The sequence below is a fragment of the Aquarana catesbeiana genome, linkage group LG07 (assembly GCF_042186555.1).
Source record: "Aquarana catesbeiana isolate 2022-GZ linkage group LG07, ASM4218655v1, whole genome shotgun sequence".
Lineage (NCBI taxonomy): Eukaryota > Metazoa > Chordata > Amphibia > Anura > Ranidae > Aquarana > Aquarana catesbeiana.
The window spans coordinates 57,547,748-57,572,848 of NC_133330.1; the positions used below are offsets into that span (position 1 = coordinate 57,547,748).

General features: G+C 41.2%; 1 protein-coding gene across 1 annotated transcript in view; it reads right to left on the minus strand.

Annotated features, from left to right (window-relative positions):
* LRIG1 (leucine rich repeats and immunoglobulin like domains 1) overlaps nucleotides 1–25,101 on the minus strand; it is a 128,605-nt gene that overhangs the window by 10,516 nt on the left and 92,988 nt on the right. Inside the window, exons 7-15 of the mRNA XM_073592197.1 lie at nucleotides 23,660–23,803; nucleotides 19,808–19,951; nucleotides 14,756–14,836; nucleotides 12,005–12,076; nucleotides 9,048–9,119; nucleotides 7,085–7,248; nucleotides 1,897–2,217; nucleotides 654–935; nucleotides 1–88 (exon numbers count right to left, since the gene is read on the minus strand). The exon at nucleotides 1–88 is cut by the window's left edge and continues 353 nt beyond it. Coding sequence (XP_073448298.1) covers nucleotides 1–88; nucleotides 654–935; nucleotides 1,897–2,217; nucleotides 7,085–7,248; nucleotides 9,048–9,119; nucleotides 12,005–12,076; nucleotides 14,756–14,836; nucleotides 19,808–19,951; nucleotides 23,660–23,803 — 1,368 coding nt within the window. The remainder of the gene's footprint in view (nucleotides 89–653; nucleotides 936–1,896; nucleotides 2,218–7,084; nucleotides 7,249–9,047; nucleotides 9,120–12,004; nucleotides 12,077–14,755; nucleotides 14,837–19,807; nucleotides 19,952–23,659; nucleotides 23,804–25,101) is intronic.

Below are 25,101 nucleotides of genomic sequence, written 5' to 3' on the forward strand. Positions count from 1 at the left end.
GGGCTGCCATTAGCTTTGCACTGTAATGCCAACGTGGCCCCTGCAGAAACCATGCGGTCTTCTAGTGGATGAGCCAAAAATGGCATCTCTGAAAAAGGAAATGCATGGGGAATTTTTGGTTAATACCATCTTGTATCCAAACAATGCAATCCAAACAATCAGAACTATGTAATATATGTTATGAATTCCACTCACGGGAACCATTTGTTATTGCTATCTTGCACCTTGGGGCCATTCAGCTCTTGCACAATGAAGTAGTCTAAAGCTATTTACAACACCTAGTTATACAATTTCATTTCTGACGTGTAAGTGACAAGATCAGCGAATGATCAGTAAATGTGCTCACAATTTCAATATTGGTACTAATCTGTTTGAACTATCAGCGTGCTGGAAAAACAAACTTAAAGTGCACAAAAGAGATCTAAAGGTTATGGATCATTTTCTTTCTATTATGAAGGCACTGGCTAAACCTACAGGCAAAGAGCCAATGATCCACAAAATCCATTGTCCTCCATTTCAAAAAAGCAACCTTTAAAGGGTGGTACCTTTTAAAAGCTGAAATCTAATTGGCTCTACAAAGGTATAGTAATTTTTATTTTATTTTTTGATATGACAATTATTATTATTATTATTGGAACTTTCAGAAAACTTACTGAGTATAGTCAGTGTTGCATTCGCAGAAACTGATCCGGCAGAATTTTGTGCCGTACAACTGTATACCCCCATATCCTCGATTTTGACATCTGTAATGAAGAAGACGTCATCTTCGGGCATAACATGCATGCGCCTCTCCCGAGCAGCAGGGAAATCCGTGCCGCCGTCTTTCTGCCAAGCAATCTCTGGGGTGGGGTGGCCGTCTGCTGCACATTCCAGCCTGGCAGTTGTACCTGTCCGTATGGTGTTATCTCTTGGGGTTTTGAGAAATGATGGCAGAACTAAAATTTAAAAAAAATCAAGTGAATGTGTTATGTGCAGATACCGAAGACAAAAAGAGCCACAGAATAAATATATTTACAGTTTACTGTCCCTACTACAATCTCACACACTTCAATTACCCTACCTGTTGCAACCAATCGCATTGCTCTTTATTTGTAATAAATTCTAAACAGTGAAAAATTTGAGAAAATTAACACATATTGGCTCACTATCTTATTAAATAAAGACAATTATTCTGTAAACTAAGAGACATGACAAGTCAGTGGAAATGTCTTACAAGTGAGGGGAAGTCCTGCATAGACAGTTGTCACTTGAACAGGTGTCCCTATTTAAACATTTCTTTTCAGCAACTGTTCTGAGTAAACTGTAAAACTTTTGGCTGTCCCATCACTTTCTTTCCTGGTGACAATGCTCATCAGGACAAATGGCGAGGATAGATGGATACCCTTAGTTTGGGACATTGTCAGCAATAGAAAAATGGGTTAAGCATTCAAAAATTCACATGGCTGTACTTATGTGTAATCCATCATGGAATTTTTAGATCTAGAAACACCATGCAAACGTAACCTGGATCCTTCTACTCTAATATGTTTGTCTACTCAATAAGCTTCATCAAAAGGGTCTCTACAATGAAGGCCACTAAGTGGGGGAAACGCAATAGAGTGGGAGGATCTAGGCTGGGTTTGCATGGTCTTTCTGGATCAATAAAGCTAGTTTGAGAAGCTGGATTGCACGAAGTGCATTCTTGTTCATCTTTGTTTAACCAAGAACAGGAGTGGGGCAGAGTCTAGAGAGGCAACTGGAACCCACAAATTGGAAGACACTGGGTCATGGTTTAGAGTGACACGGATCTTTTCTTTGGATAGCAACAAAAATCTGACAAGGATTTTAACCATTCTTAACCAATACATTGTAGCTGGAGATCTATTTCAACATTGTAGAACCATCAAATTTGCTCACCATTTACAACCAGTCCAGCTTTATTTGAGTACGTGGAACCAAAGTGGTTGGTGATGATGCACTGGAACTGGCCCTCGTGCTCAAAAGTGACATTACGCAAGTGCAGAATGGTGGTGTAGACCATCACATCTCCACCCTTCTCCCTGATGTTGGCAAAGTTTTCTATCTCTGCGTTGTGCAAGATTTCATTGTCTTTCTTCCACACAAATGTCATCGGTGAACTGCTGCTACTGGCAGCTGAACAGGAGAAGCGGATGTCTTTTCCAACCACTGCCATAGTCTTCTCTGGCTGCAGCATAATGTGTGGTTTAGGCAGATCATCTAAAAAAAGGCAAAAGATAGTAGACGATACTTGTATAACCATTCATGACCTGGTGTTGTGTAGCAAAGACATAAGAAACCAGATTGCAGCCATTTGTATTATTCACCTTAGTAAACTCATTGACTGCTTCTTCAACATGACCAATCACAAAAGTCAGTTTACATTGTTCACAAAGCTTGGAAAAGTTTGTGCATTATATAAAAATACTGCAGGTTTAAATCACAAAAAGGATAAGTATGTGACTGCAATTTTTAAATCCAATAGGTGAAAATAACTCACTTTTTAAAATAAGGATCCTTACGCTTGTGTGCTCGCTTTGTGAATTAAGACCTATTTGTGTTATATTCTGACCTAGCCCTACCCACTGCACATTGCTGATTGCAACTTGTGATGTCTCTATGCAGAGCTTATAAAACAGGCTGGAGTTTCTGGTCTATTGGCCTGCAATGTGTGACAAAGTAGCTTCTCATGCTGAAACTATTCATGACGTACAAATGTGAAAAGAGGTAGATGGAATCTGCAGAATGATCCTTGCTTGTTTTCAACATAGTGTCTACCAATTCATTAATTAGCCTTTCCACACAGCGTTATTGGTTTTCTACAGAGAAAACACAGCTTAAGCTGTTTGCCTTCAGACTCTCTCTCTCTGACTTAAGCAGATTTTCACTGTATTTGAGCACCACAAACCAAAAACACTATTTTATTTTTAATATTTAAAGCAAACTCCCTTATCCAACCATGTCTCCATGCTTTATTTTGTTGAGAAATCACTTTGAAAAACACCCCCTAGCATTTCTAGACGTGACCATCTTGAGTAAGGGCAAATGATTCATGTAGAATTTACTTCCTGGAATCCATTTGCCCTTAGCTCAAGCATGCATGCAGGAGAGTGTGCTTAGCTAAGAAAAGCCCTCCTCCTCTCCTCCCCTCCTGAAAACTCCTGGGATGTATGACATAATTTGAATAGACAAGACGTAAGAAAGTAACTAAAGAAATGTAAAAAAAAAAAAAGTTTAAAACAAGTAAATATGAAATACTTTCCTATTTACCAATGCTAGCAGCATGAGGATTAAAAATAATCGATTTGCAGATAGTTCCATTTTAAACTACAGTCCCATCTGAACAAGAGACAGGGGGAGCAGACTTTTCTGATTCATTCAGTTGTGTATGTAAATTTTAGCTTAAGCTATTGAGCTCTGCTAACAATTTTTTTTTTTTTTTTACCTCAGAACATCTAAGAATAGACAGGAATTCACACAGCATTATTGGTTCTCTACAGAGAAAGCACAACTTAAGCGATTTGCCTTCAGACTCTTTTTCTCTAGAGAGGAAGTCCGCTCACCCCACGAAAAATTAAAAGTCAGCAGCTACAAATACTGCAGCTGCTGACTTTTAATATTAGGAAACGTACCTGTCCAGGAAGCCCACAATGTCGGCACTTCAGCTGATCTTCGGATCGGCTGTTGGGTGCAGCCATTGCCGGTAAGGGTACCCGGCATTGAAGCCTTGCGGCTTCACAGCCAGTTCCCTACTGCGCATGCGTAAAGCGCACTGCGCTTTCAAATTGGCCTGGCGGCGAAGGAGGAAGGAGGAGGGGGCCCAACTTCCTGAGAGATGACGCCGCTGCCCCATCTAGGAACAGAAGAGGGAGGGGAAGGGATCACCGCTTCAGGTGGATATACGGATACAAGACTCTCCTCAAAACTGGAATATCAGGTGCAGGCTAAACATGTAGCAAAGGAAGTTCTGGACCGCCGCACTCTGGAATAAAGCCTTTATTGTAAAATATCCAAAAATACAAGCCACAGCAGAAAATGGGACAAACGACTGACGCGTTTCACACTTAACAGTGATTAATCATAGCTACCATAGTATTTTTGGATTTTTTACAATAAAGACTATATTCCGGAGTGCGGCTGTCCAGAACTTCCTTTTTGCTTCAGCCGCTGCCCCGCCTCCCGGAAGTGGGGATGGGTACCTGTCAAAACCAGGTCTTCATTCCCCCCTGAAAGGTGCCAAATGTAGCACCGGAGGGGAAGAGACAAACAAGCAGAAGTTTCACTTTTGGGTGGAATAGAACTCCGCTTTAAACTACAGTCCCATCTGAACAAGAGACAGGGAGAAAAAACTAATTTAGTTATGTATGAAAGTTTTAGCTTAAGCCATTAAACTCCCCTGCTTCCAGTTTTTTTTTATCCTAACACAGCATCTAAGAATAGTCAGGAAAAGTGAAAAAGAGCCTACAGCTCTGTCTGCAGAATGAAAATATTGGTATGAAATTTTATATGTAATAGTTATATTAAAAATACTAGAAAAAAAAATATATATATAACTTCTTTAGCCCTGAACATAAAAAACATGAATAACAACCAGTGGCAGCTGGTGCTCCATTTTTTGGGGGCCCATTTTTTGGGGACCCGCCCGAGCCCACCCTTTTTGAAGCCTATTAGAGCCCCAGGCTCTAATCATGTGCTTCCAAAAAAAAAACCCCACTGGAATCCTGCGCCCCTTATGGATGGGCCACCATAAGATAAGATAAGAACACTCTACATTCTTATTAAGGTCTACTCAATATGTATATGGTTGCTGTGAGGAGATTACATTTAATTCTGGAATCACAGTATTATTATGAGATGTTGAATGACAGCTGCTGAAGTTGTCACGCTTTCTACAACCTATCCTTGATATTTGTTCTGTAATACAATGAAATCCAAAGCTCACTTCATGTTAAAAAAATAAATAAATAAAATAAAGTTAAAAAAAAAAAAAAATGTTTATGTAATCAACCTCCTCCCAATACTCCTGACAATGGATCCCCTCCACATATGGAGAATTTATAGCACAAACGACGAATCTCTATTTCATTCCTCTCTTGGAATGCACAAATTAGTAAACAAAATAAGCAACGCAAAACGTTCCAATCCATGTACCTTTCTACAACAATAACAGATATAATGAAGGTTGATCTCTGTGTACCTTGTTTTAATTAAACCTTTTGTTTGTAGTTTCAATCTGTGGGGGATTAATTGTGTTTTCAGCTGTCCAGCGCTGCAAGCCAGCTGGACCTCAAAGGGGTGAAATTCTTGGATTTGGGTGTGAGCGACAATCAGCACATGTGAGGCACATATGTGTCCTTAGGGGGGTCTGATGTCTTCTATGCATTTCCAGTCACGAATCAAGGGTGGGCTATTTTGGTTTGGTAATTTTTTTTTTTTCCTCTGTCCACCACTTTATTTAGTGTAAGTCCAACTCACTAAAATTCTTTCCTAAAATTTAGGCAAGCTATTTTTTTTTCACATTTTTATCAAGCAGAGAGCTACTGATCTTAAAAAAACAAACAAACAAAAAAAAAACAAAACTTGAAACTACGCAAGATATAATACATAATAAATTTATTGGCATTAAAAAAGTATCAAAATGCTACACTGATGACTAGTACAATTCTTGGTTGAGTAAGGCACGCTTGTCTACAATTCAGCATTTGCACACAACTTATCTGATAAAATGTTCAGACAAGTATCTGGCTGTTTAAGACAACCCTGGGGGTGATAAACTCCCGTTGTAGTTCACTGAGATTTTCCTATGTGTATACCAGCCTTTCTTAACCTTTTTTTTTACCCCTGAGTTCTCAGGGAACACCTGCTATAAATGAGTGTAACGGCAGTTCATGGTATGTTTGCGAGATCAAAAAGTTGAAAAAAGTTTTAAATAAAGGAATAAGTATTGTGGTGTACCTAGCATATTAGACACCTAGGGCAGATAATTGTGTTGCCAACCCTCTACAAGAAATAATTTTAGGAATAATTTTGAAATGAACGATAATTGTAGAAAAGAACGGTAGATAGCAAAAATTGTGGTGTAGACCCCTTGCATTGATGGCTGGGTGAACGATCCACCATTGCTCAAGAACACCTAGCAACCCCTGGAGGAACCTTGGTTGAGAAACATCGGTGTATACAACTGATTAATTGATATCCTTCCATGCCCACACAAACATGCTAGGAACTATGGCAGTTGGGGTACCTAAGCACCATAAGTTGACTCTACGTTATGACGTAGACGTTATGTATAGCTGAAACAACATTCTGGGTGGATTGACTTTTTAACTTGCAAGTATGCATACTTGAAGTTGTGAGCATTAAAGTCTTCATTAACATCTTAGGGCAGCAATAAACTATCGGTTAAACATTTTCAACTCCGATCATAGCCTTTCTACTGACAAAGGTTTGTCGAGAGTGACTAGCAGCAGCAGTGGTTGTATGGGATAGACTGTTTAAAGTGAACATGTGCTTTGCTCATGCAAGGTAGAGCAACAGATTTACTTTTCTTTGCTCTTGTGCTGCTCCATTCACCTGTTGGGAGTGAAAAGAACAATCCCAAAGTCACTTCAGTCAAAAACATACACAGGGTTAATGACTGTCCTCCTTGCTTTTCTGCTACAAGACTTAACCTGGTGATTGGCAGTTCATGTACCCATCGCTGTAACGTGGGGAGTTAATCACAATCTGCCAATAACTGAAGAACCAGACCTTTTTCTACATTCTAGGCATCCAATGGGAGAGCTGGGGGAGCGCAGAAGAGGTGAGTATTCGGCAGGAGGATGGAGTTATGCCAACCTCTTGCTTTGAAATGCACGTTCATTTTAAGGTATACTGGTATTTACGTAGCTAACATATTTTAAAAGCTTTCTTTGGTGAACCGATCTGCCTCATCTTGTGTCGTTATTTCTCTTGGCGAGCCTGACAAAACATTCGGCTTCCCAGATTTATCTTAAATGAAACTGATATAAACAAGTATTAAACAATTCACGGTCTAGGCTTTTTGTGCCATCGGTTTCCAAAGTAAGAAAACAAAATCGGATCTTACCACACACAAAATTCGTTGCCGGGACGCTGAAAATGCTTTTGCCCTGTAAGGACTCTGGATGGGCACAAACGGCCTTTGCATTGGACTGTAGCTTCTTACTTGCCAACCACACAGGAAGCCACTTGAGATAACAGTCACATAAGAAGCTCTCGCTGTTAATGTACCTGAACAGAGACACACATATAATTGATACAAATGACAATTCCAATAGACCAAACCTGTAAAAATGTGTAATCATTACTTGAACAAAGTGTGTATGCTCATATGTATAATAGCGCCCTTGTATCCTTTTCACTTTCCAGGTCTTCCATAAGTGTTCATGGATGGCCTGGCAAGTTCCTACTACACCCCTCATATACCTGCCCCATTTGTCTGTTAGAAGAGGAGAATGGTGGGAACCAGAGCTCCAACGGTGATGTCAATGCTGCACATATGAAATGTTCACCTCCTCCATGACTTTAAACATGGAAAAACATGGCAGACAAAATTCAGATGACACTCTACTGCAGAGGTCAGCCTGCTGAGGGTTCCTCTGACTAGGAAGAGGACAACTCTATGCCCTATAGAGAATATAGTTTATATTTGGTGCCCTAAGAAGAGTCATGGATAGAGCCTTTTCCCTCTCCCTTTTCTTTAGATTTTAGATCCATGTCACAGACCCAAGCCACTGTAGACTTTGCTTTGTTTACATTTACGTTGTCAACTGTCTGCTTTGTACAGAGATCAGAGAAGTATGCCTCATGCCATATGAGGGCATCAGAGATTCCCCACAGATGGGCATTCTACTTTTCTTTATTACCTCCCTGGAGGGCAACAGAATTGCTTAGTAGGTAGGACCTCTACCTTGCAGCAATTGCTGGGTTCTGATCCCAGCTGGTACAGTAGACATATAGGGGATGATTTACTAAAACTGGAGAGTGCAAAATATGATGCAGCCTTGCATGGTAGCCAATCAGATTCTAACATCATCTTAGTCAATTAAGCTTTGACAAAAAAACCTGGAAGCGGTCTGGTCTCTATTCAAAGCTGGACCACCTTTTGCACTCTCTACCTTTAGTAAATCAACCTCATAGAGTTTGCTTATTCTTCTCATGGTTTTTCTCTGGGTTCTCCAGTTTTCTCCTACACTCCGAAGACACGCTGGTAGTTCAATTGGCTCCTGTACAAACTGGTCCTGGTATGCATGCAAGATAAGGACCTACATTGTATGGTCCTTGAAGGCAGGGACTAATGTGAATGGACAATATGCAAAGCCTTGCCTAATTGGTCAGGGCTATATAAAAGTCAGTAATATATAATTGCATGAGAAATGGGAGTTTACATCTGTGCAATATTGCCTGCCTACAGCAGTTTACGATCTGTTTCTCTTGTGATTTCATGAGTGCAGTAAACTACACAAATCATTATCTATGGCTATGGGATGTACTAAAACACAGAATCTGGTGCAGCTGTGCATAGTAACCAATCAGCTTCTAACTTCAGCTTATTCAATTAAGCTTTGTCAATAAAACCTGGAAGCTGACTGTACACCAGTTTTAGTAAATCTCCCCATTGTATCAAGCAGGTATGTACCCTCAAGGCTGTTCTGTTTATCTGTTGGCCCTGGGCCTGAGATATCAGCTTTCAATGCACAGGGAAAAAGAAAGGGAGCATTAGGTTTATATTTAAAAAAGTGGTTTGGTTTGGTGGGTTTGATAAAACTTTTAATGTATTTTAAATGTACTGTAGCTATATCCTATAAATAGTTACAATTACTTAGATGGATCCAAACTTCCAGCAAATTTCCAACCAGCAGAAGCAAGTGCTTGCCAGAGGAAACTGACCGTTCTGGATCTTCACAGCGAGACAGCAAAGATTTATATTTTACACCCCCACCCCCTCCCGTCCTTCCACCGACACCGCAACGAACACTCTCCATTAACAATAGCACCTTCACCCATGTCACTTCAATGCAAGCACTTACAGCTCTCTCAGCATTTTCATCTCTCCAAACGCCTCGGCTTGGACTGACCGCATGGCATTCCCACCAAGGTTTCTGCCAGGAAATCAAGAAAAGTATTTAGTTGGGGGGGGCAGTGTTAAAGGAAGAACTGGCAAATTCCAAATCAGTTTATTATGTACCTGCGGCCAACAAACAATATGTATAAAAGACGTTCCAGAGGTTTTGTTATGAAAAAATAAAAGGGGGGGGGGGGATAAAAAAATAATAGGATAAAGTCAATTGCAGTAAACCTTGTCAGGTTGAGGATATACTGTCCAGGCTATGTTTAATTTAAAAAGGAAGTGAACACTGAATCAGCGCTGCGAGCATTAAAAATCCTGGGGGAAGAACATTCCTTCACTCCGGCCAAGTCAGCTGCTCACCAATTCAAGAAAGTTTAAGGCCTATAAGCAGGTTTTATTCTATCAATCTGCTCAGAGAAAATAAAACTACTAATTTTTTTCTATGCTGAACACACTGATTTAATTTCAGAAAAGTAACTGTAGCCCTGTAAAGAGAACATTAACACAAAAGAAAAAGGAACAAAAGTAATGTTGCTGCCCACAGTGGCTAATACAATTCTTTGTATTATTTTCGAGGAGAACAAAATATGAAAAATTTCAGCCTACTTTTTTTCCCTTGTGGTTTACTCAACGTAAACCTGTCATTGGAGAAATATGAGGGTTACTATTGATGATCTCCTATACCCAGTGAAGTAACCAGCTTCAGGTGATACACAGAGATGAAACAAATCCTCCTACATAAGTTCTACCCACAGCCCTCTCTCATTCAAGGTGCACAGTTTACATAGCATTTCCTAGCTTCAGAAAGAAGGGAATGGGAATTTGGTGAGCTGAGTGTAATCTGAGACCTGAGTGGAGGGAAAGAACACACCCCCCTCTACAGTGTCTGATAGGGAAACATGCACAGCTGAGGCTGTCAATCACCCGCTGTGTGCTGTAGGCGGAGCGGGGCCATACCCAGATTGCCTGGGTCAGCATCAAAAGTGACTCGTGCAGATAACAGAGGGAAGAGAGAGCAGGCAGTATTCACACTAGGTGCTTTGGGTTGAGGCAAGTACTCGCAGTATGAAGGATTCATTTTTCATTTCAGAGGTTTACAACCACTTTAAATACTTTCTAACTCACTGACCCAAAACAGGTATACAGAATAGTGTGAATCGGGACTGAATGTGTATAGGACTGGTCCTACTCTTGTTGCTGAGCATGTCACAGCAAAGCAGTACTGAACCAGAACAAAAAAAAAAAAAAAGAAGGTTAACCACTTACGGACTGCCTGCCGTCATTATACGGTGTCTCTTTGAAGTGGAATATCGTTGTTATGGCAGCAGCTAGCTGCCATAACCCCGGTATCCACCTCTTCAGTGGGCGGTCCACTTAAAGATAAAAGTGGTCTCAGCAGCGGATTCGCCGCAAGATCACTTTTATCGGTGGCGGAAGAGGGGCCCCCTCCCGCCATGCTCCGGTGCCCTCCGCCGCTTACCGGAGCCGCCAGTAGCAGCGGAGGCGACTGGATCCTGTCCCCTGCTTGGCATTGAGCTGAGTGAGGGGAAAATGGCCCCCACCCGGTTCCATACCATTGCAGGGTGGAAGCCACGTCAAGACGTCACTTCCACCCAGAGCTCTTAAAGGGACTTTTTTTTTTTTTTTCAAACGACATTTTTTTGACCCCAGATCTCATATTTAAGAGGTCCTGTCATGCTTTTTTTTCTATTACAAGGGATGTTTACATTCCTTGTAACAGGAATAAAAGTGACACAATTTTTTTTTTAAAGAACAGTGTAAAAAAAAAAAAAAAAGTAAACTACATAATAAAAAAAGTGCCCCGTTTTTTAACGCGCCCCGTCCCGCTGAGCTCGGGTGCAGAAGCGAACGCATATGTAAGTAGTGATCGCATATGAAAACAGTGTTCAAACCACACGTGAGGTATCACGGCCATCGGTAGAGCAAGAGCAATAATTCTAGCCCTAGACCTCCTCTGTAACACAAAACATGCAACCTGTAGAATTTTTTAAACAAGGTCTATGGAGATTTTTTAAGGGTAAAAGTTTGTCACCATTCCACGAGTGGGCGCAATTTTGAAGCGTGACATGTTGGGTATCAATTTACTCGGCGTACATCATCTTTCACAATATAAAAAAAAAATGGGGCTAACTGTTTTCTTATGTTTTTATTCAAAAAGTGTGCTTGTAAGACCGCTGTGCAAATACGGTGTGACAAAGTATGGCAACGACTGCCATTTTATTCTCTAGGGTGTTAGAACAAAATATATATAATGTTTGGGGGTTACAAGTAATTTCTAGCAAAAAATGAAAATTATTTTTAACTTTTATTTTTCCTTAAGTGGTTAATCTCCCATGAGCCAACAGGAATTTTCCTCCATGCCCATCACACGTCAATCATGATGATGCAAGGCTTGAGACAGGCACATAGAGCCCCCATCTCCCACCCCATCCAAAAAAATCCTAAATTATTCTGAGCATATCAGCTTATTTGCATAACTTTAAACTGATTTAAAGTTGTCAACAGATCATATCTGGAGATCAGCCAACTGGAAAATAAAGAAACAAAACTTTGTTCACACCAGAGTCCTACCCTACGAATTCTGCAAGCGTCCACAGACAAGAACTCCTTGGGAGAAGCAGTAAAAGCGGAGAGAATTTGTCAGCCGGCCTCTGTTCTCATAGCCGACACAAAATAAAAATGCACCCAAATCTGCCATATGTTCTGCAACTCCTTTTCCTGGCACAACGAGAGGCCAAAGTTGAAGCTGACTTATAATGAAAAGGAAGCAGCTGGGCTGCTCAAATGGACGGCCTTCTCATCTTACAAAGACGCTATTAAATTGCTTGCAGACCTCTCAAGCAGCTACTTTTGGCAGCCCGCTATAAAACCGGCAAAGCATGATGGGATACTCACAGGTGCTCCAGAGCCCCCAAGCCTGAGAACGCGTTTCTGGCCACCGACTTGATCTTGTTTCCAAACAGAGAACTGCAGTTTCCAAACATCAAGGGTCAGACAAACAAAAGGGGGTAAAGAGGGAGGGAAAACAAAAAAAAAGGGAAAGAAAAAAAAAAGGGGCATTAGTTGGTGTGAGACAGATTGAGTGTCCGGTTTACAACGTTTTAAACGTGAAGTACACAGATTAGGTCTTTTCTCCCTTTCTCTGGCTGAAATGAGATCTCTTTATCTTTAAGGCAATTGAATAGCGATGACAAGACCAAATCGCCCATAATCTCTCCTGAGAAGAAAGCAGCCATTGAGTGGCCTTGTTCTACAACAGCCTTGTTGCTAGTTTACTATTTATTAATTTCCTGCACCTGATGCTGCATCCTCTGGGAAATGACATTATTTAAAGCTAAAGTTTTATTTGCTTATGTATAGGATTGGATCTCTGTGCTCCTCTATGCAATGCAGGCAGATCATAGCTGCTGGGAAGGGCCAGCAGGGTGCTGTACATAGCTTCTTGAAACATCACAGCACCCTGTCTCAGTACTTCTCGAGAGCCCTAAGCCTTGATACAGGCTGTTGGGAGGAGTTCTGAAAATATTTAAAATGCTTTGATGGGTGGGTATCAGTCAGGAGGATTGGAAAATCCTAAGCAGACTGCATTTTACATGCAGACCACCCTAGGTAATGCCCACATGTAATGCTGAGCCTTTCATTCATTAAATTTAAAAAACTGAAATCCAATGAATGAAAGGAGCAGACTAGGGACAGTAATGCTGGGGAGGAAAAGGTTAGAATTCATGGGTGCTCAACCCGTGGCCCTCCAGCTTTTGAAAAACTACAAGTTCCATCATGTTTCTGCTTGTAAATGTAAGCGGCTTGCAATGCCTCATGGTACTTGTAGTTCCGCAACACCTGGAGGCCACAGGTTGAGCACCAATGGGTTAGATGATGCTAGATGTCCTCCTGGCAAAAAAATGAGGCGGCTCTATCTGACTTCCTGCAGCTCCTAATGCACACCGTAAAAAGCTCACAGTGTGCAGTGAAATCTGAGTAATTTTAGTACTGAAGAAGAGCCTGTACAAGACTGAAGGTAAAGTTGGAGTTCAGCTTTAAGGTATATACTAATGCCGCGTACACACGAGCGGACTTTATGGCAGACTTTGCCCGGCGGACTTTTCGACGGACTTTACGACGGACTTTCTGAATGAACGGACTTGCCTACACACAATCCACCAAAGTCCATCGAATTCGTACGTGATGACGTACGACCGGACTAAAATAAGGAAGTTCATAGCCAGTAGCCAATAGCTGCCCTAGCGTGGCTTTTTGTCCGTCGAACTAGCATACAGACGAGCGGACTTTTCGACCGGACTCGAGTCCGTCGGATAGATTTGAAACATGTTTCAAATGTAAGTCCGTCCAACTTTTGAGAAAACAAAGTCCGCTGGAGCCCACACACGATCGAATTGTCAGACGAAATCCCGTCCGCTGGGCAAAGTCTGCCGTAAAGTCCGCTCGTGTGTACGCGGCATAAAGCCAAAATATTTTGATTTTACATAATGGATGAAATCCATATCAGGTTGTTTTGCCACTTGTATCCCACTGGAGAGATTTCGCTTTACTTCCTGTTTTATACATGCAACAGAAAGGGATAAGAAGTCTATTTAAAGCGAGGGAAATGACTTTTTTGGACAGTTGTCCCTGGATCATGTTTTTATGCCTGTCCCGGTGACAACTGAAGGGTGCAAATCCTCCACCACTCTATTCAAAAACAAAAGACTGACTTTAGATGCTCTGCAATAAGTAAGCTTTCCAAAATGTTGACAGTAAAAAGGCACCCCTATAGATGCTCTGGAAGTATCCATTATGGCCATTTAGAGATGCCATTTTGGACAAGTTTGGTTTGGAGAAACTCAAGAGACCTACACAGAGCCCAGACCTCATAAATTAGTAGCAAACTAGGTCTTCTCATCCTAACATCCACAACTGGCCACACAGGCCAGTTGGTGGAATTGGCACAAATTCCCAAATAAACCCTCCAAAATCTTGAGCAAAGCCTTCCAAGAAGAGTAGAGGCTGTTATAACCACAAAGGGGGAATTGGTCAACTCCATATTAATGTCCATGATATTGGAATTTGATGTCCAACAAGCTCATATAGGTGTTATGGTCAGGTGTCCACAAACTTGGTCATGCCCAAATTACACCAACCCCATTAGCAGTTCTGAAACTTGAAACTCTCTATATGCCTTGGTGTGTACCAATAGCTCCTGCGTAAACTGAAGAAGCCATACCCATGCACTGCTTACTAAAAATTGGTACACGTGACCTGATTTTTGAGAAACAAAATGCTGAGTAAGTGGTCTTCCTTTTTTTGGAGCTATCTTTGAACATCGTAGAAGGGAAACAAAAATAAAACTTGCTTTATAAATTTTTTTAGAACTAAACATAAACCGACTTCATCTATAAACCTAAAATAATCATTTAAAAAGAGTGGCTATGTAAATGAGGACCACCAGCTCTGTAGCTCTTTCATCAACTACCTGCCCTAATTATTATCTGCACAAAAAAAACCATCATTCCAGCACTGGGGGGATAGAGGTTGTGTGAAAGGACACCCTTATTGGTTCTGGAAGAATAAAAAGTTGTACAGGGAGGAGGGGGGAGACCTGTCACACTATGAGGAACAGAGAAGGAGCTGAGAAAGTGAAGTACTCACAGCTTGTTCAGGCTCTCCAAGCCTATAAAGGCCCCATTGGTATCTTCTATTGTGCCCGAGATCTCGTTATGGTCCAGTTCCCTGGAGAGGAAACAAAAGACAGCATACAATCACTTTTTCAGGCCTGGCTCATTCATTTTATGTATAAGGAGAAGGTGTGGGTGGAGAGGACAAAGAGGAGATTTCTGGGAAGTTCAGGACTGTGTGGAAGCGGAATACGTCAGCCTTGTCTACATTTTTCATTAGGGGCTTTCTTTCTTTCTTTTATACAGGTATTTATATAGCGCTGACAATTTACACATTGCTATATATATATATATATATATATATATATATATATATATATATAGTACATTCATAGTCCCTGCCCTCAAGGAGCTTACAATCTAAGGTCCCTAATCCACATTCATGCCATACAAATACTAAGGCCATTTCTTTTTTTAGACAGGATCCAATTAACCTACCAACATATCTTTGGAGTGTTGGAGGAAACCAGAGCACCTGGAGGAAACCCACGCAGGCACAGGGAGAACATGCAAACTCTGTGCAGGTAGTGCCGTGGTTGGGATTCAAATTGACAGCCCTAGTGCTGACAGGTGGTAGCGCTAACCACTTACCGACTGTGCTGCCCCTATATTATGACCATAGGTGTTTTGCATGTGATCAGACAGATAAGAACCCTCCTGTCGATGATGAAGGAAGGCGAATACTTAAAGTTTTTGTTTCTAATTTCATTTTAGTACATTGTGCAATTACAACACAGGTACCAACAACAATACTTCAGACAATTATTGTATCGTAACACCGAAAATGTATAAGTAAATGTAAAGTGTATTTGAAGTCTAAACCCAAGTACAAAAATGTATATACTGCAGCTTACCAGGGCTCCGATGTGGTGGCTGTTTTTGTTTTCTTTTTTTCCATTTTTTGCCAAGGTCACTTTAAAAACTCTTTTATGAAAAGTCTAAAGGGAGTGACAGTGATCAAAGATCTAAGGGGTTGATTTACTAAAACTGGAGCACTCAGAATCTGGTCCAACTGTGCATGGTAGCCAATCAGCTTTTAAACTTCAGCTTGTTCAATTAAGCTTTGACAATAAAACCTGGAAGCTGATTGGTTTCTATACATAGCTACACCAGATTTTACACCTTCCAGTTTTAGAAAATCAACTCCGAAGTGTCCAATATGTTTTAAATGGAGGTGTTAGTTCATAATGGTTTTTGCTGAGAAGGGCCTCAGATGAACCACTGTGCCCCATTTCAATTTTATTGACTTTCTTTAACCATGGATTACTGAAAAGTCGAATCCAGCACCTACAACATACTTATTTTTGAGTTTAAGACCCCTGACATTTTTTTTTTGCTGTCTTTTTCTGGAAGACGTAACAGGATGTAAGAAATTTCTCGAGTTGTCTTCAGAACTGGAGGAATTTCCTTCTATTTCTGTTCTGATAATAACCAGAAAAACTAAAATCTGGATTTCCCATCACTTTCTGTGCTGTTGGCAATGGTCACCAAGACAAACAGAGGATGTATTGACTTCAGTTAAACTTAGCCCTAATTTCTAAACTAAACCCTAAACCAGCCTTTCTCCACCTTTTCAAAACAGAGGAACTCTTGAAATAATTTACCAGTCTCAGGGAACCCCTGCTTAAAATGACTATATCTACAACTCATTATACATTAGTGGTATGGTCATTGGGAAGAACTGCCCCCTTACAGATAGCTTAAAAATCAATGGTGTCAGTGGGAACTTATCTGAGAGGCAGAAATTGCTCATGGAACCCCTAACAACATCTGGAGGAACCCCAGGGTTCCATTGCACCCTGGTTGAGAAACACTGCCCTAAACCTTGGCCCAACACCTAAACCAAACTCAGCTTCAACCTAACTCCTAAACATAAACGTTAAACTAATCCCCATCACTAACCTCATGTGAATTATCACATCAAAAACAACACAACTGCAGTAATAAAAGTAGCAAATACACAATCACAATGAAAATGTACTGCAATGAGGTATTGGCGCCCAGTGACTACGTCAAAAACTTGCAACAGACCCAAATAACTTGTCTTTAGATGAAATCACCAAGGATAAGTACAGCAACAGCGTCACCACCGGCAACTTTCATACTAAAGAAAAAATGCCAATTCTTTCCACATTTACAAAGGATAGCCTTCAAATATATCACAGCTCCAGGAGTTGCACCCCAAAATGTTCAGTTCAGCATAACCCAGGCCCTTGTAATCCCTTCTCAATGTAGTGATGGAATGCTATGTATTGTCATTTCTATCCTAATTCCAATACGATACACGCAGCTCTCCTCCTAGCAATGATGTACAATTGTTTCTTTTGGGCCCAGTCCACCCTGCCATTGGACATTTGAATCCATATTGTTGACGGGACAATAAGAGGCTACAGCCCCATCGTTCAATCTATTCAGGCCTGTCCCTCTCCCATGCCAAGCTCCTATTCTTTCTGGCTGGCTGCATCTGAATAGCAGTAGCCCTGTTAATCATAGGATGGTCGGGTCTTCCAGTGTGACCTCTGTATGAATGGGCCTGTAATTCAGCAGTTTCACACCCAGCGAAGATCCTCAAACAATAGGCTGCAATTAAAGCATGCTCGGGTCCCTTTCACCAGGTGCGTGGGCCTGTGTTCACCCCCACTTATTAAATTAGAGCTCTACCCCACTCTCACCCCCGCTGATTGGAGCTCTGCCTGAATCTAAAAGGATCTTAAAACGGAATTTAGGAGTTGGTTTGTGCAATTTTCTTTTGCACAAGATTGTATAACAAGAATTGTACAAAGCCTAAAGAAGAGGTCCCAAAAGTTTGCATCTATAATGACTTTGATCATGCTTTATTGGTGTATATGTTTTGCTTCTTTTGGTTGGATTGATCGTGTATATGGAGGTTTTTATATATATATATATATATATATATATATATATATATATATATATATATATATATATATATATATATATATAAATTTGTGATTTTTTTTTACTTTCATTATCAATGATGATGGGAAACAGGACAAATATAGAGGGTCAATCTCCTCAACAGAAACGCAAATAGCAATAGAAAAGGGAGACAGTTGTTCTAATCCTTCTTCAATCACCAAAAGAAAAAGGATTTGCCTTTAGTAATACTCTATCTCATTTTTGTATAGAATGGGTACTTAAGTACATAATAAAAACCAAAATAAATATACCCTTTTTGCTTTAAGTAGCCAATCCTCCTCCTCTGTAAATAATAGCAGTCAGCCGTGGCAAAGACACAGAAATAGTCCAGTTATCAGGTTCAGTAAATCCGGTGATTAGAAGCCCACCCAGCCTCCGGGATACAACATTTCTACAGTAGGGATCTAAACGGCTCTGCCATTGGAAACTATTTTAAGTCGGAGTTCTTCTTTAACACTTTTCAGGAATGCAGAGAGATCCTGGATGAAATACAGGCACCAACAGCTGGCATTAAGAGACCAGCTCTGCCGTGCCAAATTCTGAGGTATGAGAAATCCCAAGAGAGATCAGGACTCTGTCGGTGTGAAAATCAGAATAGGAGCAGGAAACCCAGGAATCGTTCTCAACACTTCATTAAGAAACCAGAAAGAATTGAAGAATTTTAGATTCCAGGGAAAGTGTAGGCTGGTCAGCTGTACCTAGAGTGTAACTATTACACATTGTTCTATGTCCGTAACCGAGTGGAGGAGAGACAAGTGGCTCTGTTTCAGCCAGATTCCAACTGTCATTTTCCCAGTGTAATGGTGGCCAGGCAAGCTTCGATAAATCATCAATTTATTTTCCGATTAATGTCTTCCCAATAGGAACAATTGATGTATAAATCGACAACCCATCTGATCAATAGGCCACACAGGGAAGTGGATTTTGATCAATAGTGAAGATACAAATGTAATTTTTGTAACTGTAAATTATTAATCCCCATGTAATCTCATACTCTGACCGATTAAAAATACAAACAACTGATCAATAAACTTCCACCCTGGCTATTTGACTTCATTTGAACGAATCCACTCAAAACTTGGGGCAGCACAGTGGTGTAGTGGATAGCACTTTCACCTAGCAGCAGAAAGGGCCGCTGGTTTGAATCCCGACCACGACACTACCTGCCTGGAGTTTGCATGTTCTCCTTGTGCCTGTGTGGGTTTCCTCCGGGTACTCCGGTTTCCTCCCACACTCTAAAAAGACATGCTGGTAAGTTACTTGGCTCCTGTCTAAATTGGCCCTAGTATATGTATGAATGTGTGTTAGGGACCTTAGGTTGTAAGCTCCTTGAGGGTAGGGACTGATGTGACCGTACAATGTATATGTAAAGCGCTGTGTAAATTGACGGCGCTATATAAGTACCTGAAATACATTTTTTTTTTAAAAAAGGGAAGTTATGGTTATTCGATTGTTTGTAGATTCATCATTTGGACTGAATCAAACATTGACCAGATAATAATATCTAAGGCGGCCCATAGATGAGTTTAAATGGGTGGGGCAATCTTCTTGCTGCGCCTTTCTATTCCAACAGCGGGGAGACGTCCCCACCATCAGAGTACACTGATTGAGCAGCAAAAGTCCAACAGGGCGGTTGTACAGAAGTCGATTGGGGGATCGAAATCAAAGCAAGAACCCTGCCCGTATATGGATTGAAATTTGTCTGGTCCCTGCTGAACCTGCCAAATGTATAGCTGGCGTGAGTGTGTATGGCCATCACAGCATTGACTACATGTGCTGAAATCTGATTGGTGATTACAGGCAATACTAAAGGGAAAACTCCATTTTGACCCTACTTTCCAAAATCCCTTTTATTATAATTCTGATCGTTTGCAAAGGCCCTCCTTCCTTTTTCTGTATCTTGATGCAAAATCCCACAGTGCATTCCTTCACTAACTGTCAAGAGTGCACAGACTTAGTGACAGTTAATAGACAAGCCATGCTATAGCAAAAATGGAAATGGTGTTCTTATGATTTCTCCTTTTTTATATTATTTAACATGACAAGTGCAGAGGCTGAAAACATAAGTGTACTCAATTATACTCACAATATCCGCAGTTTCTGCAACCCTTTAAACGCTCCTTCAGCTATGAGATTGATGGAGTTATGGCTGAGACGCAGGGCAGTCAGAGAAGTCAGATCGGCCAGGCTCCCTTCATCCAATCGTGTGAGGTTATTGTGAGACAGGACTCTGCAGAGACAGAGACCAAACAATAGGTTAACTCAATGGTCAGAAGGCTGAATGGACAATCAGTAGATGGAGATCAAGTACTTAACCTGCTGCTTCCCGCGTAACACATAGCGTAACACGGTTTAATGCCCACACACCACACATATGAATCACCAATGTTTTTTTGCTGAAAGAGCCCTCACTGCACACTCACAGCACAGAGACCGAGCTGTCAAAGACAGCTCTCAGGTCCTACTAATAATCAACAGCCAATAAGACCAGCTCCTGATCCTGTAATCACTGTGACAGCCAATCACAGTAGTCACATGATCGCTGACCACCTCCCCCCTGGGCATTCAAAAGGTTTTAAAGGAACGCCAGCGTGGGCGGGATAGAGTTAAATTGTAAACCCCAACAATAATCTTCTTCTATTAGGGTTCTCTTAGTCTGTTAAAATTACCGTTGAAGGTGTTTTGTTATGTCTGTTTGGCAAATGCAATAATTACCTGCAAAAATTCTGAGTTTTTGTGTTTGCGCTTTCTGGGTTATCTGTAGTCCCATGATACAACCTTCCAGGTTGTATCATGGGACTACAGAATGATTAAGATCTATTGTGGGTGGGTTCGGGCAGTTTAGCAAAAGACAACTGGGCAGGGCTGACACCACTCAGGCTACAAAAAAGATGTGCGTTATTGGCCCACAACGGAATTCAGGAACTAATGTATTTCTGGCAGATGAACAATTTTTTTTTTTAGACTTGCTGGTTATTTTATAGGGATAAAACATGGGAAATGTGCATGTGTATTATTGTTTGTGCCCTTGCGTCCACTTTACAAACCTTTAGTAAAAAATTATATACATACAGACACATACACTATATTACCAAAAGTATTGAGACACCTGTCTTTACACACACATGAACTTTAATGACATCCCAGTCTTAGTCTGTAGGGTTCAATATTGAGTTAGCCCACCCTTTGCAGCTATAACAGCTTCAACTCTTCTGGGAAGGCTGTCCACAAGGTTTAGGAGTGTGTCTATGGGAATGTTTGACCATTCTTCCAGAAGTGCATTTGTGAGGTCAGGCACTGATGTTGGACGAGAAGACCTGGCTCGCAGTCTCCACTCTAATTCATCCCAAAGTTATTCTATCGGGTTTAGGTCAGGACTCTGTGCAGGCCAGTCAAGTTCCTCCACCCCACACTCCTCATCCACGTCTTTATGGACCTTGCTTTGTGCACTGGTGCACAGTTATGTTGGAACAGGAAGGGGCCATCCCCAAAATGTTCCCACAAAGTTGGGAGCATGAAATCGTCCAAAATGTCTTGGTATGCTGACGCCTTAAAGAGTTCCCTTTACTGGAACTAAGGGGCCAAGCCCAACCCCTGAAAAACATTCCCATAGATACACTCCTAAACCTTGTGGACAGCCTCCCCAGAAGAGTTGGAGCTGTTATAGCTGCAAAGGGTGGGCCAACTCAATATTGAACCCTACGGACTAAGACGCCATTAAAGTTCATGTGCGTGTAAAGGCAGGCGTCCCAATACTTTTGTCAATATAGTATATGTATTATATATATACATATACATACATACACACACACACACACACACACACACACACACACACACACACACACACACATATATATATATAAAATCTCTATATAGATATATCTATATATACACACATACTTACACATACATACACACACACACACACACACACACACACACACACACACACACACACACATATAAAATCTCTATATAGATATATCTATATATATACACACATACTTACACATACATTCAGCTAAGATTAATGATGTGACACTCTTGCAAAACGCTAACTCGCAAACTGGCGCACAGCCAAAATAACGTCTACACTTGCTATTAAAGAACTCACCCCAGAGATAAACGTATTTCTGAGAAAGTAACCCAAGATTCCATAAAAACAAGAAAAAGTTCACTTTGATACAACGCAGGCAGAACATCTGCCACCAGTAGAAACAGACGATCATTTTTCTGCTTTTATTTCCCATCACTTTAACGCGGCGGCAAAAACTACGCAGAGCTACTTGCCATTAAGAGCTGTAATTGATGGTATAGATTGGGGCGCGTCGTTGTAAACCATGTCGAGCACGGTGTGAGTTTTCCCGAGTCAATAAATTATTTTGTGCGGGGAGCCGTTTGCTAAAGTTACACCCTTCACATCCATGCAAGCGGAGGATAAATATTATTATTTTGTGGTTTACCTAAACGACCTTCTGACCGAGTAACGTTAACAGAGCAGGGAAGTATTAACGGGAAACGATCGTTAAAAACACAATACTGCTATATAAGACTGGATTAAGAGAAATATTTTATGTGCATTAGTACTCAAGGTGGGGGGGATTAGTGCGCTGGCCCCCATGTAACCAGACCCTTTAAAAGCATCGCTATATATTTCAGTCTTTCTTCACGTCTAGCTTTTAAAAGGAATTTATATTGTTTTTAGGATTTTTTTCAGATAAAATAAATATGAATGTGGCAGGTTAATGTGATAAACGTGTTAATTATTATTATTATAATACAGGATTTATATAGCGCTGGGTGTTGTCACCCTAACACAGGAAGTATTTAAAGGAATATTCCATTTTTGAAAAAAAATAAAATAAATGAATGTACCCACATTGCAAAAAAAAAAAAATATATATATATATATATCTATATATATATATCTCTCTATCTATCTCTCTATCTATCTATCTATCTATCTATCTATCTATCTATCTATCTATCTATCTATCTATCTATCTATCTATCGAGAGAGAGACAGAGAGAGAGCTAGAGATATCTATATCTCTATCTATCATATATATATATATATATATATATATATATATATATATATATATATATATAGATATAGATATAGATATCTATATCTATATCTATATATAGAGAGAGAGAGAGAGAAATCTCTCTCTCTCTCTCTCTCTATATATATATATATATATATATATATAAAGATATAGACATAGATATATAGATATATATAGATTTTTTTTTTCATTGCAGCCTGCAAAGCTTGCAACTGTGATCTGTGCATCATGGGAGCTATGCACAGGCTTGTGAAGACACTTACGGAGCAGGAGGAAGCGAACAATAGACTACAAGTGTGGTGACATCACTGTGCATGTGTTCCACAACTTCTCCACTAAAGAGGAGCTTGCGCATCCTCTGAACTCCAATTTCAAGTTTGTTCTTTTTTTTTTTTTAAGCTGTAAGCCAGATCATTCCTGCCCTGCAGCGGTCACAAAGAGGTGTGCTGGGGGCGATAATGACCTGGTCCACAGCTCATTGAAAAAAACGCCAAAGTATGGAGTTCGTCTAAAGATGAGTTCAGAAGATACCTCATTTCTAGTGGAAAACTACTGCACTCCCCTTCCCAAGCATGACAATGATGGGCTGTGCTCCATTTCAGCCAAGCTACTGTTGTCACAGGTCTAAGTTCTCCATATATTTCGGTAGAGGCACAGAAATGCCTCACCTGCCTATATAATCCTATGAAGAATCTACATTCTTTATAGGAATATATAGGGAACGTGACAGTGACAATGGTAACTGATCTGGGTCCACAGATGGTACTAAAGATCTGAAGTAGGACACTGGGCCCAGCACTACTCTTCCAAATATGGATTTTGCAGCTTTGCCAGAGCTCCCCTTTAACGCAGGTAGTACTTACAGCTCTTGAAGTTTTTGGCAGAAGCTCCATCCACCTGAGCTTATCTTTGAAATGGAGTTGTTGCTGAGGTAAAGCTGCTGCAGGGACCTCAGTCCATACAGAGAGCCGCTGTTTACTTCTGTCAAGCTGTTATATTCCAGATGTCTGTAGAGACAGGCAGCAGGAGGGAGAAAGAAAGACGGATCTATAGGTTAAAATGTGGCCTTCAGCTGCAGTATATACATCCATCATACAAATATTCGCTGCAGATAAAAACAACAGTGTCACTGTTTACCTAACATTTACTCAGCTGGGAAAGTTCAGCGAAAGGAATAGAGACCCGTACCTTGACCTGTACGATGTGCGCAGCAGAGCAAAGCTTATCCAAAATGCATCAACATGACAAAACCAGAGACAGGAAGTTTAAAATAGAGTTATAGCAAAATTAGCACCCCCGTTCCACCAACTTATATTAATAAAAAACATTCTGTAGGGCAGTGGTGCTCAACCACTTGGCCGCTAGGCCTCTCTCCTCCCATGCCTCATGCTTGCTGCAGATTCCTTAACCTCCAATAGTACCTCCTAGCTCCAAAAGTGGCACCCAACCTCACTGCCCATCAACCTCCCTGCCCCTCAACCTCTCAAAGTGCCCCCAGACCCCTAAGAGCTCTCAGATACGCAAAGTGCCAGCCAACCTCCTACAGTGCCCCTTAGCCCCCCACAGTGCCCTCTAACTTGTTGCAGAGCTTCCAGTACCCCCAACAGTGTCCCCCAGTTTTTCATATTGCCCCTGCAAATCCCAGCTTCCAGGTCAGCCCCCCACCCCCCTACTGGGACCCCATTCCCCATAGTTGCCCTCAGCCCTTCCAGAAATCTCATCCCCTACAGTGTCCCCAAATCCCCCCTCTAGAACCTTCATCCCCCCCCACAGTGACACACAGCTCCATCCAGAGCTTTCCAGACGCTTCCCGGGTGGAAGCTGGTCTGCTCCTAACCACTGTGGAGGGAACCCATGGCCAATACAACAGCAAAACAGCAGGTGACGGAAGCTTCCATTAGGGTATGCCCAGGCAGCCCTTGAGAAATGGAGACTCAACTCTCGCCCCCCCTCCCCCCCTTTTCACCTACTTTAAAAGATGGTTCCTCTAGGCAACTTGCCTCCTCCGGATGGAAAAAACAAATGACTGACCATGTACCTGAGGGACGGTCTTTTAAAAACTGGAGGCAATGTGTTTCCGGTCCCGGTGGGAGGGCGTGGAAGGTTTTGGAAGAATTTACTGGGCCTTGGTCTCAATAAGGAACGCTGAGAACCTCTGGTGTAGTGCCTGTTCTGCCAAAAACACTGCCCCGAGTTCCCTCTCTGTCGCATGATTAGATTCTTAGGCATTGGTCAAAAAGGTCTCAGCTGAGAGGAAATGTAAGAGTTTATGAGTGTCAGTAGCTGGTGGCCAAGCCCAAACATT